This window comes from Ipomoea nil, unplaced genomic scaffold, assembly GCF_001879475.1.
Source record: "Ipomoea nil cultivar Tokyo-kokei standard unplaced genomic scaffold, Asagao_1.1 scaffold0202, whole genome shotgun sequence".
Classification (NCBI taxonomy): domain Eukaryota; kingdom Viridiplantae; phylum Streptophyta; class Magnoliopsida; order Solanales; family Convolvulaceae; genus Ipomoea; species Ipomoea nil.
Genome location: NW_017616630.1, coordinates 283,588 through 300,000, shown reverse-complemented (window position 1 = coordinate 300,000; position 16,413 = coordinate 283,588). Strand labels below are relative to the sequence as shown.

The 16,413-nt window shown below is 42.3% G+C and overlaps 1 protein-coding gene across 1 annotated transcript; it reads left to right on the top strand.

The window, feature by feature from the left end:
• Window positions 1–10,937: 10,937 nt before the first annotated feature.
• LOC109189913 (RNA-directed DNA polymerase homolog) lies at window positions 10,938–11,429 on the top strand. Its single transcript, XM_019340535.1, has one exon. It carries the CDS (start codon window positions 10,938–10,940, stop codon window positions 11,427–11,429), a length of 492 nt encoding a protein of 163 aa, XP_019196080.1.
• The last annotated feature ends 4,984 nt before the right edge of the window (window positions 11,430–16,413 follow it).

The following is a 16,413-nucleotide window of genomic DNA, read 5'->3' as shown; positions in this document are numbered from 1 at the left end:
AGACTATTAAGATTTAATTTGGTTTTAAAAGTCGTGAAAATCGGGGGTGTTATAGTGTCAAACCCCATTGATGGGTTCAATTGACCCGTCAACGAGGTGTATATAGTATGACGTGCTAGTGTGTGGTGCATGTTATTATTCTAACGTGCGCGCGGAGCAAGGAATTTTTTATTACATCAAAATGTCATCGTTTTGAACCGTGGTTCACACAGCTTTGTAGACCACAGTCCACACAATAATTTGCCAAGAATCCCACACCCTAGTTCGACAGTGGGTTGGTGTTTAACATAATCCATTCAAATAAAAGTTCTACAACATCTACTCTTAAATCTTACTCACTCACTTTTTACTTCATGATGTTGCATGCTTTGATAAGCTATTTGACGGTAAGTATGTTACCGGAAATATAATCTAAGAATAATGAATTGTTGTATTGCTAAGTGTCTCAGTATAGAAATCAACGTGTCCTCTCTAGTTGAGGAGAGGTTCTACTTATATCAAATCCCTAACGGTAACATCATAATGAAGCATAATGAAGAGCTGAGCATTCATTCCTCTCTCTTCAATGACGGTGCAGTAAATGTCCTGTAGTAACGTTTCCACCTTTGGTATTCTGTCCGTTGGATTTCCACGTGGTGCCAGGTCAGGTGCTGTTGGCAATCCGGGTCAGGTGCTAGCATCATTACTCTGTCACCAGCCCCCCTACTCCCGAGTCTGGGATGCGTTTGAGCTGGCTTGGGGATAAAACTGAATCACTTTGATACTGTATAGAATTCTAGACAATCTATAATATATGATTTTATTTTCCAAATCATATATGATTGTAGTTTCCAAAGCCCTCTCTGCTTCTAAAATATATGATTGTATTTTCCAAATCCTCCTTTGCTTCTAAAAGCATTTACTTTACTTTTTTTATCACGTGCATCCATCCAATATAAACCCCAGCCTTTAGAGCAGTTTGGACACCTCTCTACTAGCTCTTGTCACCACTTTTGTAAGTTTTCCTTCTTCTTTTTTTTGCACTCTGTTATTATTTTTCTTTTTTTTTCTCTTTTTTTTTTTCGGGGCGGCCGAGGTAGCCTCGGCCAATTCGGATTTGGCCGAGGCGGACCTCAACCGAAGCTCCGAAGGTGGCCGAGGCATGCGCCCTCGGCCAATTCTGGCCGAGGCGTGCGCCTCAGCCGGCATTTGGCCGAGGCAGCCTCGGCTAATTCGGATCTGGCCGAGGCGGACCTCGGCCGAGGCGCCGCCTCATCCAGTGTTGGCCGAGGCGTGCGCCTCAGCCGGCGTTGGCCGAGGCAGCCTCGGCCAATTCGAATCTGGCCGAGGCCCGCCTCGGCCGATGTTGGGCGAGGCGCAACCGATTTTTGGCCGGGACTGACCTTGGCCAAATCTGGCCGAGTCCTCTTTTTTTTTTTTTATAACATGTATATACATATTTTTGTCTATTTTTTGCAGGGCAGCCCTATACTCTAGTATTGCGAGCCTATTTGTAGACCAGGTTAGTGGTTTTTTGTGATGGATATCGTACATTCCATTGATGATGACGAATTTCCTTCGGATGATGAGGAGTGCCTTCCTTATGACTCTGACTCTCCCGCGTACGGGGAATTTCCCCCAGTTCCTTATAATGCTGACCTATCCAATTCATAAACACCTAAAACTCATCCGAAAAAAAAAACAAAACAAAACAAAACAAAACAAAACAAAACAAAACAAAACAAAAGGCGCAGGGCCTCGCACTCCCCTCTCGATAACTCTCTTGTCCTGTCCACACGACCTCAACTGAAATCCCAAGATTGGGAGGACTTCAAAGATCTCATTGGTCCTAATGTCCTAACCCTCCCTCCTAGGCTCGATGCTAGTATTGCCAATCCCCCTCACGATAAGTATTTTGGGGTCCATCTTTTATCATTATAACTTGGGCTTCGGTTTCCCCTTCATCGTTTCCTTGTAGAATTCCTGAATTATTACGAGATAGTTCCTGACCAACTTGTCCCCAATGGCCACCATGCCATTGCTGGCTTCCTTTCAGTATGTCGGGAGAGAAAAATAGAACCCACGTTGAGTTTTTTCCAGCCTTTCTTCACAGTTGGCAGGGCATCTGGAGAGGGTAAGGGATTCGTCATCGTCTCTAGTAGGCCGTATCAAAAACTCTTTGATGATCACTCTTCTTACAATAAGGACTGGAAGCCCAAGTTCTTTTTTGTTTCCATCGTTGGCTCTCCTTCCCCTTTTAAGGTTAAGTGGGGATCGCAACTATGTTGCCCTCCCCCCATGGATATGAGTCCTTCTGTTAGCCGTGCTGTAAATGAGCTGATGAGGGATGGTTCCTTAAAGATTACTGATTACACCAGTGAGTAAAAGCTTGCATGTTTGGGATTTGAGAGGACTCAACCGGCTGCCATTGCACCGACGGGTACCCTTCGGTCGCCTCCTGGCTATATGTGTTGATTACTAACTCTAACTTGATTCCCTTTGCTACAGCTGTCATTGTAACACCCCGTGTTATAGCCTTTAAATCCGGATTAATTAATTAAATTAATCTCGTTAGCAATAATTAAAAAGGACCTAACTTAGTTAGGATTTTCTTAATTAGTTAATATGGTCTATAATGGATCATGGACCCTTGCCTAAGCCTGTTAGGAATAAAGAAAGTGGGCATTGCCATTCAGATTCCAAGTAAGATTTCTTAAATATATAAATAGGGGATTAGAAAGCATTTTAGAACTCTCTCACCTCTCATAACTCTGAATACACGAATTGCCCAGGAAACCTCGCTAAAGGAATTCTCCACCACCAAACCTAAGGAAACCAATCGGGAGAAAATCTTGGAGAAGGACCTTAATAGCAAAGGGAGGATTAATTAAGGCTAAGAGGTAACCCATGTCTTACAAAACCTATTTTCCTTGTTATATCTTATTTGTTAGCTCCTTTGATAATTGTGTGTATAACTCTGTGGTTGGGTCTTAATAGAGCTTTGCCTAGGGTTTATGTTGTGTTTATTTGATAATCTTGATGATCTTGATGTTGTGATTGATTATATGTGTGATTTTACGTTTGGGCATGTCTAGAGCTTGTCATTAGGGTTTATTTGATGGGATCTTGGTGTTCTTGTGATTCTTGTTGTTCTTGCGTGGTTAGGAGTTGATTCTTGAATCTTGATATGTTAGGAGCATGTATTTAGGATTTAATTGTGTTGGTGTCATGGCTTAATTCTTGTGGTTCAAGTCCATGTTGTTGTTGATATGTATTGGGGTGTATTTGGACTTGGTTTTGGGTGTGATTGAGGAATTCCCGAGTAGGGAAAAGTGCCAAGTTACCATTTTATCAGTGAGGGGTCGGTGGGGGGACGAACCCCCACTTGACCACTCGCCAGTACATGTCCTTGTACCAGCGGGCGGGCGGCGTGTGGTTAACCACCCGCTGGTACATAGCCGCCTACCGGCGGGTGGTTGACCACCCACCGTACACCCGCTGGAACGGGCAGCGTGTTATGATGTTTTACCCCGTTTGTTGTTTCCTTGTGTCCCGTTGTTCCCCGTTTGATGTTTATGAGTCTTGTTTGATGTTTCGGGTACCGTTTTAGAAGTTGTGAGTCTTGATTATTGCATGTGGTTAAGTTGGTATCCTGTTGGCCTAGGATGAGATTTGTATGATCCCGTGTGTGTCTTGTGGTTGTCTCGTTATCTTGGAAAGCAGAGTTTAGGCTGCATCTTGTGGGTTGCGTGTTTATGTTGATGTCATTTGTTGATGAAAGTCAATGTGATTGTTGTGCCCTTCCATTTGACTACCCCTGTTATATGTTGATGTGTATGGATTGTTGTTGATTGAGCGGTGGCCACTGTCGTTGTTCTGTGTGTTGATTGTTGTGGTTGATTGTACACGATGAGAAAGAGATGTGATTGGTGGAAAAGATTGTTGGAGGTTGGCACAACGAGTGCCCGGCATGGTAAAGGACCACCTTGACTTTCTTGCTAAAGGCATGGGTCTAGTTATAAGAGATGCGGTGCCATGTCTTCGTGTTATATGCAAGACCCCTTGATTATAGTGTTATAGGCACGGATCATGTGTTAATGGTACTGCGGTGCTATCATATCGGTGGTTATGTTGGAGGTATGTCGGTGGGGAGCCATGATTTGCTTGGAGGGATAAGGGAGGCGTTATAAAGGTAGCCTGGAGGTACAGGTTGGAACTGATATAAGGATGGAGATGAGTAAAGGTTGGAACTTGGTATAAGTCTGGATTGTGATACGATTGTTGTTGTTGCTATGGTTTGTTGTTGTGCCTTCTTGTTGTTGTTGTTTGTTATTATTGTGCTTTGTGATTATCTTATCTTGCGAGTTAGGATGCATGCTAGTACCTTTATGTTGATTCATAATCTTAAACCTGTCGTTGTGACTTGAGTCTTGATCTTGGTCTAAAGCTAGAGTTTGTTTAGGATTATATATGAATTCTAGTCTCAAAATGGTTTTCTTATATCTACCTATATTTTACTTAACACGTTGGAGTGTGTTACCAGCATTATTCGCTAACAGTTGTTACACAGTATGTTTTTCAGGTACAGCGCAGTAGCTTCAGAGTGCTCTAGAAGGACACGAGGACCTAGCTTAGATAGTTCAGTATTCGTTAGTTGGCCTGCATGCCTTGTTTTGTACTCGATTATGGATTTATGGAATTAAGCTTTGTTTAGTTAGTTTAGCCTATGCATCTAAGTTCTCTAGCTTAGATGTGGCATAGCACCCCGACTCTTATGCTTAGTTTATGCTCTGTTTGGGAATTAATGTTAGATTCGCCTTTATTTCGTAAGCTTTAAATATTTTAAAAATTAGGGGTGTTACAGTTGGTATCAGAGCCTAAGTTCGACCCTAGGATAAGACTTTTAAGACCAGACTTTAGGACATTAAGCTGAAACTCTAGGTGCTTAAATATTTAGGACTTAAGAATTCTAGCAGGCGCGGTGAGGTTGTGAGTTTATTTATTGCTTTCCGTGAAGTTTCTTTGCTTGCCCTTTTTATTTAACTCTCTTTTAACACCAAGGTAAGGGTGCGAACCTCTGACTCCAATCTAAGACTGACATTAACTCTGTAGAAACTAAGATGGCACCACTGCAAAACCACTTGACACCCGCTCGCGACACGTTTACTTAGAACCTACAACAGTTGACCCAGATCGTCCAGACTCTGAACCACGCCATTGTAGCTAGCAGTGATCGATCCCCACTAAACGGAGATCGCGATGTGGCGCACCGAATCATGAGCCACAATCCCCGTACCTTCGCCGGGGAGGAGAACCCGCGATACTTGAAGAATGGATTCGAACGTTTGACAAGATTTTCGAAGCAACGGATTGTCTAGAGGAGCATCGAGTCGGGCTGGCGTCATTCTACCTCAGGCACGAGGCCGACTTGTGGTGGACGCAAGAAGGACCAATATATAGACAGGAGTCGGGTTTCAATTGGCAAGCCTTGAAAACCAAACTACGGGAACGCTTCTACCCCCCGCATATGCGAGCAGCCATGTATGAAGAATTCCTTCATCTAAAACAGGGAAACACCACAGTGGTGGAATACCATAAAAGATTCCTAGAGTTGGCTCGTTTCGCGTATGAATTAGTTCCTACGGAGGCAACCAAAGTAGAGAAATTCGTTGCAGGACTCAACTTCGAAGGTAGAAAATCCTTGACCGTGAACAAACCAAGAACACTCAACGAAGCCTACACCAAGGTGGCCGAGATCTATCGAATACAAGATACCCCTCGGGGAGTTTCCGAGGCGCACAAGAGGAAGGTCGAGGGGAGCTCGATGACCCCTCCACAGAAATTGAGGACAGCCAGGGCCGTTCCTCCTCAGGGTCAGAGGATATTAATGGCTCAGGTCTCGAAAGACGAAACAGAAATCGCCCAAAGAAGGATTCTCGCCATGAGTAAAGCCCGAATCGGAGACAGTGACATGGTGACCGGGACGTTCCTGGTGCTCCATACCCGCCATAGTGCTATTCGACTCAGGAGCCACCAATTCGTTCATAGTAGTCGAATTCGCAGCAAGGCTCGGTTTGACGACATGCACAGGTGTACAGTTAAGGGTCAAAGTGGCATCAGGTGAAGTATTGAAATGCGACCATATGTTCAAGGACGTGATGATCACCATAGGCAGAGTGGAATTTCCTAGCAACCTGATTCAGTTTGGGCAAGACGGTATATAAAGAATCCTAGGGATGGATTGGCTAGGGAAATTCAAAGCCCAAATCCTGTGCAACGAACAAAAGATAATTTTGAAAGGGCCAAATGGGAAGAGGGTATCTTACTGCGGCTCCGCCAAAGATCCAGAAGTTAAATTGGTAACCATGATGAAAATGAATAAATACTTAACTAAAGGATGTGAGGTCTTCCTGTGCACCATCGAGGATTTAAATGCCAAGGGTGACGAACCGCAGCCAATCCCGGTAGTAAGCGACTTCACGGATGTTTTCCCCGAAGAGATTCCTGGAATACCACTACATAGGGAAGTGGAATTCACCGTGGACCTAGTGCCAGGCACCGCCCCCATATCAAAAACACCTTACAGAATGGCTGTAACACCCCGAAATTTTGAAACTTTTAAAACTTATATAATCAAGGTAAATTCTCATTAAATCCCAAGAGTAAGCAGAAGAGTATGGGGTGCTATGCCACACCTGAGCTAGAGAACTCAGGTGCACAGGCAAACTAACTAAAATCCTCAAAGTAATGTCAGTACATAAATATGGCACGCAGGCCGAGAAGGGAAACTAGCTATTCTACGCTTCAGATCTCTAGCGCGCTCCGGTGCCTACTCATATGTGCCTGAAAGCTAATATATCTGTTCAGCGAGAGATGCTGGTACCCACTCCAACGCGTTGAAATACAATATAGATAGATATATATAGATATACGAAAATCATTTTGAAGCAGGAACATATATACTTAAGAGACACTAGTTTTAAAACCAGGAACGGACTCAGCAAATAGGGTAAGCACACACCCAATAATAATAGTTGAGGAGAATCATCATAAAGAATACGCAACTAAGGTCACAGTCTATTTCCACATCAATCATGTCATCATTCAATCATCATTTGTGACACTCAATCACGCTGAGCTGGCGCCACGGGACCAATCGCATGCCCCGAACATGAGGGTTAATGCGTATAGCATTAACACGGCCCCGCAGCACCCTACCTCATACCGCGGCATGAAGGGAGTTGATCGCAACCAACCCATAGAGGACCGCTGACGAACTAAACGTCGGACCACAATCCGACACACCGCTGACGCGCACAATTGGTGGACCGTGATCCCCTTTACAAGGGGGGACATACGACCCTACACACCGTTGATGCGTACAGTCGGTGGATCGTAGCGGATCAAGCCCGACACACCGCTGAGCTAGACTTAGTCGGTGGGCAAAGATCCTCGGAGACTACGGCCCTACACACCGCTGTCCCATCACTCGGTGGATCGCAGCCAGCCGTAGCCCTACACACCGCCTGATTACTCAAGTCGGTGGGCTACAGCCTTCCTCGGCTTATTGGCCCTACACACCGCTTGGCGCGTCCAGGTCGGTGGGTCATAGCACCGAGGCCCATGTAGACCGCAGCCCAAGAAGTGAATCAATTCGGCCTTTAGCCAACTTCTAAGCCTTAGCTCAGGAACAATCCATTTGGCCTTCAGCCACTTCCGAACCATTAGTCCGGGAACAATCCATTCGACCTTCAGCCGACTTCCGAACCTCAGTCCGGGAATCACCCAATTGGTCTATATCCAAAATGGGGGATCATGCAACACATAACACATAGGAGCACATAATAGCATATTGGGAGGAGAAAGGCATATAAATAAACTTACGTGGTCATTCACATACTAGGAATAGTCCTAAGGGTTCATACAACTTCCACCTAGGCCAACGGGTTACCAATTCCACTAGCATGCAATTCCTAAGACTCATTTAACCTACGAATGATACCCGAAATATCAAACTAGACTCAAGCACGACAAACGGGGTCCGTTGGGACACCATGGGGGAGCGGGGAACATCAAACGAGGAAGCCAAAGACCCGGGGTGGGGTACGGACCAGCGGGTAGCCGGTGGGTGGGGGTCACCCGCCGGCTGCCCGCCAGAGGGCACTGTTCCGGGCAGCGGGTTGACGGCGGGCAGGCGGCTGCCCGGTGGCTGCCCGCTGCCGGGCGGTGTCCTTCGGGCAGCGGGTAGGTGGCGGGTTCCCCTGACTGACTCTTTTCTCATATATTCGTCCCGGGAACCTTTGTGGAACCTGAAACCATGCTTAGACACTTTTAAACACGAATAACGACACCACGTAGGCAATTAACGGATCGAAAGCAAGAATCACGTAGGACTTATCCTATTACGACTTCTAAATATAAACAACACCCGAACATGCGAATTCCCACCCAAATATATATCAAGAACATCCCAACACAAATTCCCAATACAACCTAGGGCTCTAATCCCACCCAAATCACCAAGATCATATTTTATCTTTAACATCAAGAAATATCAAGATTCGTCAAGAATCATCATATCAATATCAAGAACTTCTTCTCAACATCAAGAACATCAAGATTATAAAGAATGCACATAAATCATCTTATCAATCAACAAGAACATATCACAATTAACGTAGAAGAATTTATCGAGACACAAGAATATAGAGGGAGGCCAAAGAAGGAAATTATAGCGAAGAAAATAGGTTTTGTTGAGACATGGGTTACCTAATTCGCTTATCAAGCCAAAACACCGTCAATGGAACCTGTGAATCAAATCGGACTTTCACTAAATAATCGAGCTAATAAGATAAATAAACCCTAAAGGATTCAAACCCTAGGTTCTCTCCCAACACTAATTGTGTCCTACCCAACTAAGCTAATATTCCCTTTGGTGATCATTTGCATTAATAATTCTCTAATATCAGCTTAATCAACTAGCAATAACCCAAAAGACTATCAATTTGTAATATAGACATGCTTAACGTGATATTTGAACCTTAGCACTCCCTAAAGCCCATCACAAGTTTAACCAGCTAAGCTGAGCGCCCCTTGGTGATCTTACTATCATTAATTCTCTTTATCCCTAAGTAGTCAAGGATGACTATAATGACAACTTACTTTCATCTTCTTCTTCGCTCTGTTTTGCCGAGGAGCAGCGGGTGGCTCCCGGAAATCTCATCACCTGTCGCCAACCCGCCACCACCTGTTCGTACGTTCGTTTGGAGGGAGGGGTCGCCGTCGTCATTGTTGCGTGACTCCGTTGCCGAACGCCTCACGTCGCACTGCTGCTTCGCCGTCCGAGTTCCGTCGATTTCTTGATGGAGCGAAGGAAGGGGTTAATGGAGAAGTTAGTGAGTTGTTGGGGTTGAGAGAGAGAGATATGGAAGGGGGTTTACGTACGTGTGTGTGTATATATATATATATATATATATATATATATATATATATATATATATATATATATATATATATATATATGTTTATGTATACGTACGCCTTGTTCATATAGAATTAGGTGTATACGTATTTGTATGGCTTGTGTGGTACCGTCTTGGAAATAGGGGAGAAGAGGGGGTGTTTGGTTCCTTCTTCTTCGGGCGTATGTATGTACTATATATATATATATATATATATATATATATATATATATATATATATATATATATATATATATATATATATATATACGCAGACATATATACGTATCCTAACCCATATAATAATAATACTATTATTATTATTATTATTATTATTATTATTATTATTATTATTATTATTATTATTATTATTATTATTATTAGGTTTCCTAAAAGGACTTGGGTTAGGTGGGTCAAGATTAAATACATTTGGGCTTGGGCTACTTAATACCAATCGTTATGCCATGGAACTGTGTTCACCATTCATGGTGAACACGGTTCCAACGGTGTTAGTACACCGTTATCTTCTTTTTTTTCTTTTTTTTTCTTTTTCTTAATTAATTGCGTGACTTTTCTTCTTCATTTTCACATTTCGCGGTTTCACTTTAATTTGAGGTGAGCAATGATTTCGGACATTCATAAATTATGAATTCATGCCTACACATTCACTTTGGAACCATGCCTACACATTCCCGTCCGAAATCACGGACATTCATAAATTATGAATCCATGCCTGCACATTCACTTTGGAACCATGCCTACACATTCACTTTGGAACCATGAGATTATGAATTTTCTGTTATAAGATTATGAATTTTCAATTATGAGATTATGAATTTTCAGTTATGAGATTATGAATTTTCTGTTATGAGATTATGAATTTTCTGTTATGAGATTATGAATTTTCTGTTATGAGATTATGAATTTTCTGTTATGAAATTATGAATTTTCTGTTATGAGATTATGAATCTACATTACATTCATAATCTCATAACAGAAAATTCATAATTTAATAAATATTTTACTTTTATGCGATTATGAATTTTCTGTTATGAGATTATGAATTTTCATTACATTCATAATCTCATAACAGAAAATTCATAATTTGATCAAACGCGCGCCGTTAACTCCACATCCTCGATTTTTATTTTTTTTTGCGTAAAAACGACGTCGTTTGGACTTGTGTTCACCATTCACGGTGAACACGTTTCCAGGGCATAATTTGCGACTTAATACTTATTGGGTATATATGACATAAGTATATATCCTATGTATATATTTGGGCTCAGGATTTGGGTATTTAATATCATAGTTTATATACTAATTATCCCTAGTAGTATATTTACACTTTTAGGGTCTTTATTATAGGCAAGGGTACATGGTCCTCTGTGGGCCATATTAATCAATTAATGGGAGTTAATTCCCTATTAACTGTTCTTGGTGGATTTAATTATATAATTAATTCCAGATTTGGAGATCGTACCACGGGGTGTTACAATGGCACCTAAAGAGATGCAAGAATTGAAGACACAATTACAAGACTTGTTAGATAAAGGCTACATCCATCCTAGCACCTCACCATGGGGAGCCCCAGTGCTATTTGTTAAGAAGAAAGATGGGAGCATGCGGTTGTGCATTGACTATAGGGAATTAAATCAAGTTACGGTGAAGAACAAATATCCACTCCCTCGAATAGATGATCTGTTTGACCAACTCAAAGGAGCGGGTGTGTTTTCGAAAATCGACCTGAGGTCCGGATATCATCAAATAAAGGTAGCCGACCAGGACATCTCAAAAACAGCCTTACGAACTCGCTACGGCTACTACGAGTACACAGTAATGCCCTTCGGATTGACTAATGCCCCCGTAGTATTCATGGATCTCATGAATCGAGTGTTTCGCCCTTACTTGGATGACTTTGTGATTGTGTTCATCGATGACATCTTAGTCTACTCTCAAAGTAAGGAAGAACATGAAAAACATCTCTGAACCGTATTACAGACATTAAGGGGGTGTTTGGTTGGATGGAAATCAAATTCCATAGAAAATATTTTCCATGAAATGTAGGAAAATGTTGTTTTACCTTGTTTGGTTGGATGGAAAATCTTTTCCATGGGAATTTGACTTCCCAAAAGTGAAGGAAAAGAAAATCCTACCTAAACATTGGTATTTTGTTTTCCAAATGAGTTGGGAAGAAAATATAGTAATATTAGACTATTTTGCCCTCATCAAAATTTATTAACTACACATGTATAAATTATTGTGAAGGGCATATTGGTCTTTATATTCATAATTCCTTACCATTCCAAATCCAACCAAACAATGAAATTCATATTTTCAGTAATTTCTTTTCCACTAACCAAACAACGGAATCTATTTTCCTGGTAATTTGTTTTCCATGGAATTTGAATTCCATTTCCCTTCAAATATTTTCCAGCGAACCAAACTGGCTATAAGAGAAAATCAGTTGTACGCCAAGCTCTCCAAGTGTGAATTCTGGAAGGACAGTGTGGCATTCCTGGGCCACGTGATAACCAAGGAGGGAATCATGGTAGACCCAACAAAAATCCAAGCAGTCAGGGAATGGTCTTCCCCAACGTCAGTTTCGGAAGTTAGAATTTTCTCGGGTTGGCTGGGTATTATCGAAGGTTCGTGCGTGATTTCACAAAAATAGCCCAACCCATGATGAAACTCGTGAAAAAAGGAAATCCCCTTTCAATGGGACGCGAGTTGTGACCTGGCCTTCCAAGGACTGAAAGAGAGATTGACCACAGCCCCAGTATTAGCGCTACCATCGGGACAGGAAGGGTTTGAAGTTTACAGTGATGCCTCAAAGAAAGGACTGGGTTGCGTATTAATGCAAAATGGTAAAGTAATCGCATATGCATCTAGACAACTCAAAACCCATGAGGAAAACTACCCCACGCACAACTTAGAATATGCAGCAGTAGTATTTGCCCTAAAAATCTAGAGGCACTATTTGTTCGGAGTGCAATGCAAGGTGTACACGAATCACAAAAGTTTGAAGTACATCTTCACCCAAAAGGACTTAAACATGCGACAGCGACGGTGGTTGGAGCTCATAAAGGACTATGACTTAGATATACAATACCACGAGGGAAAAGCCAATGTGGTGGCCGATGCGCTCAGCAGGAAGACGAACCACTCCCTTAACACCACGTGGGTATTGGCAGACGAACTATGGAGGTGGTGGAACAAGGGCAAGTGGAGGCCAAAATTCAACTATTTAACATGAGGGTCGTGCCCACACTGTTTGAGGAAATCCAGAATGGCCAGCAGCAAAACACCGAATTAATGAAATTGGGGCTCGACGCGGCAGGGAAAAGAAAAGGGTCGTTCGAGCTGTTCGATGATGGTAGCCTTCGCTATAAGGGAAGATGGTGTGTGCCCACAGCATGTGCACATCTAAAGAAACAAATTCTAGAAGAAGGACACATTTCACTGTACTCGGTGCACCCTGGGGGCGTCAAACTGTACCAGGATGTGAAGAAACAATTTTGGTAGCCTAACATGAAAGAGGAAGTGGCGAGCTTTGTGAGAAAGTGCCTGAACTGCCAAAGAGTTAAAGCTGAAAGGTGTAGACCCAAGGGACTCGTGCAGCCACTAGAAATACCCCAGGGGAATTGGGACTCCATCTCCATGGATTTTGTAGGAGGTTTGCCCGTAACCCGGACAGGGAAGGACAAAATATGGGTTATTGTAGACCGGTTAACCAAAACCGCAAGATTCATTATCATGAAGGAGACTTGGATGATGAACCAGTTAGCCATGGCTTATATCAGTCAGGTAGTCAAATACCACAGAGTTCCAAGGAACATTGTCTCAGACAGGGATTCTAGGTGTAACGCCCCGTGTTACGGCCTTCAATCCCGAATTAATTATTTAATTAATTCTGTTAATAATAATTAAAAAGGATTTAATTTGACTAGGATTCCCTTTAATTAATTAATGTGGTCCACCATGGATTGTGGACCCTTGCCTAAACTAGAGTTTTAAGCCCATTAGAAATAAAGAGGGTAAACCTTTTACTAGTCAGATTCTAATTAGAAATCTTAGACCTATATATCTATTAGGAATAAAGAAAGTAGGCCTTTATTATTCAGATTATTATTAGGATTCCTGATTCTATAAATAGGGGATTAGAAAGCAATTAGAAACCTTACCACCCATAGTTATATTACACGAAAATATTCCCGGGAGATTCCCCACCACTGAGCCTAGGAGATCAAGCGGATGGAAATCTTAGAAAAGAACATTAATAGCCAAGGGAGGATTAATTAAGGCTAAGAGGTAACCCATGTCTCAACAAAACCTATTTTCCTTGCTATAATCTCCTTCTTTGGCTCATTCTATATGCTTGTGTCTTGATGAAATCCTTTATGATAATTACGATATAATCTTGATGATTGATGAGATGATTTTATGTGTGATCTTGATGATCTTGATTATGATAAGAGGTTCTTAATGTTTGTGTGATGATCCTTGATAAATCTTGATGTTTCTTGATGTTAAAGATAAACTATGACTTTGATGATTTGAATGGGATTAAAGCCCTAGGTTGAATTGGGAATTTGTATTGTGATGTTCTTGATATATATTTGGGGGAGAATTCGCATGTTCGGGTGTTGTTTATGTTTAGAATTCATGATAGGATGTGTTCTATGTGATTCTTGCTTTTGATCCATTAATTGTCTACGTGGTGTCGTTATTTGCGTTTAAAAGTGTCTAAGCATGGTTTCGAGTTCCACGGAGGATCCCGTGACGTTTATTTTAATAAAGAGTCAGTGGGGGGTAGGTGGGGGTAGGGGGACCCGCCACCTACCCGCTCCCCAAAGAGACATCGCCGGCAGCGGGCAGGCGACTGCCCGTCGGGCACCCGCTGCCCGGAAGTTTATCGCTGGCGGGTGGCCCTCCACCCACCGGCTACCCGCTTGTTGTTGCCCACCTCGGGAATTTGGCTTCCCCGTTTGATGTTCCCCAATCCCCGTGGTGTCCCAACAGACCCCGTTTTTCGTGCATGAATCTAGTTGATGTTTCGGGTACCGTTCGTAGGATAAAAGAGTCTCGTTTATTGCATGCTAGTTGAATCGGTGACCCGTTGACCTAGGAGGAAGATGTATGAACCCCTTAGGACTATTCTTAGTATGTGGATAATCACGCATAAGTTTATTTATATGTTTTCCCCCTTCCCAATGTGTTATTATGTGTTACTATGTGTTATGTGAGCATGATACCCCAATTTGGTTGCGATCAAATTGGATATTCCTGAGCTGCGATTCAGAAGTTGGCTGCGGTCAAATTGGTTACTCATGAGCTGCGGTTCATTCTCCTGGCTGCGATAAGTGATTCACTTCTTGGGTTGCGGTCCACATGGGCCTCGTGTGCTTTGGTCCACCGACTGGACGCGCCAGGCGGTGTGTAGGGCCACTAGCCCGAGGAAGGCCATAGTCCACCGAATGAGTGATCAGGCAGTGTGTAGGGCTATGGTCAGCTGCGATCCACCGAGTGTACGTGCCAGCGGTGTGTAGGGTCGTAGTCCCCGAAGATCATCGCCCACCGAATGAGTCCCTCAAGCGGTGTGTAGGGCTTTGATCGGTTACGGCCCACCAACTGAGCTCGTCAAGCGGTGTGTAGGGTCGCAGTCCCCAAAAGAGGATCACAGTCCACCAACTGAGCGCGTCAGCTGTCTGTAGGGCTGTGATCCGCCGTTGAAACTATCGACGGCCTATACGGTTGGTTGCGGTCAACCCCTTCATACTACGGTATGAGGTAGGGTGCTGCGGGCCGTATTAGTACTATATGTACTAACCCTCATGTTCGGGGCATGCGATTGGTCCCGTGGCGCCACTAAAGTGTGCTTATGTGATAAAGATATTGACTGAAAGATGATATAAATGATATGAAATTAACCTGTGACCTTAGGATATATGATGATGTCTTTATATGTTTGATTATAACTGTGAATGTGCTTGTCCCTACTTGTCGAGTCTATTCTTGGTTTTAAGGCTAGAGTCTCCTAAGTATATATCTTCCTGCTTCAAAATGGTTTTCCTATATATATATATATATATATATATATATATATATATATATATATATATATATATATATATATATATATATATATATATATATATTGATATGAACCTAGTCCAAGGTTCAAATATAGATGGAGTATTGTCCCAAGATTACTCTCAATGCAAAGATAGAGATGGATCAAAATACCTTAAACCTCACGAGAAACCCTTTGTCTCGAATCCTCAAAGACTTGGAAGAATCCCATGTAGCTTCAAGTACCTCGATGTTGCAATCTTCAATCAACTAGAGTCGGATCTAGTTTCCTTCGATTCAAGAACGAGTCCACGAACCTAAATCTAAGGTTGAAGAAAGTAAGATTGATTCGAGTCAACGAATCAATTTGCTAGTCGAGTCCACGACTAGCCACTAATTGAGTCCACAATTAGCCATAAGGTTTCTTACACAAGTGTAAAGAAAAACTTAAGAATTTTATTGAATTAAAGCCTGTTTCAAAACTGATATGGATGTGCCCTATTTATAGGTATAGGGCAGCATTGTAATCTAAATACAATGGGAAAAAGGGTCCTAAACCTAATCTAGAAAACAAGTAAATAGAGTTTTATTTAGAAAAGGATTTAAGGAATCCTTTCTAAATACAACTAGTGTTTTCTCTTTAATTCTAAACAATTTAAAATAAATGATGACCACAAATAATAAAGCTGATTTGGGCCTCGGATCTTGTGATTGGCTGAATTTGTAATCTTAATGGATCTTCATTATGTTGGGCCGCATCATCCTCCCCTTCTTGAAAAATGATTCGACCTCGAATCTTATAAACATTGTCTTCGATCCGTGACATCACTTGAAACGGGCCACTATAATACTTTCCTCTATCGAATGGAATTATTATTGGAATTCCTTGATTTTTCCACCA

Coding starts and splice junctions, on each gene's coding strand:
- LOC109189913 (XM_019340535.1), top strand. CDS start 10,938: ATGGCACCTAAAGAGATGCAAGAATTGAAGACACAATTACAAGACTTG.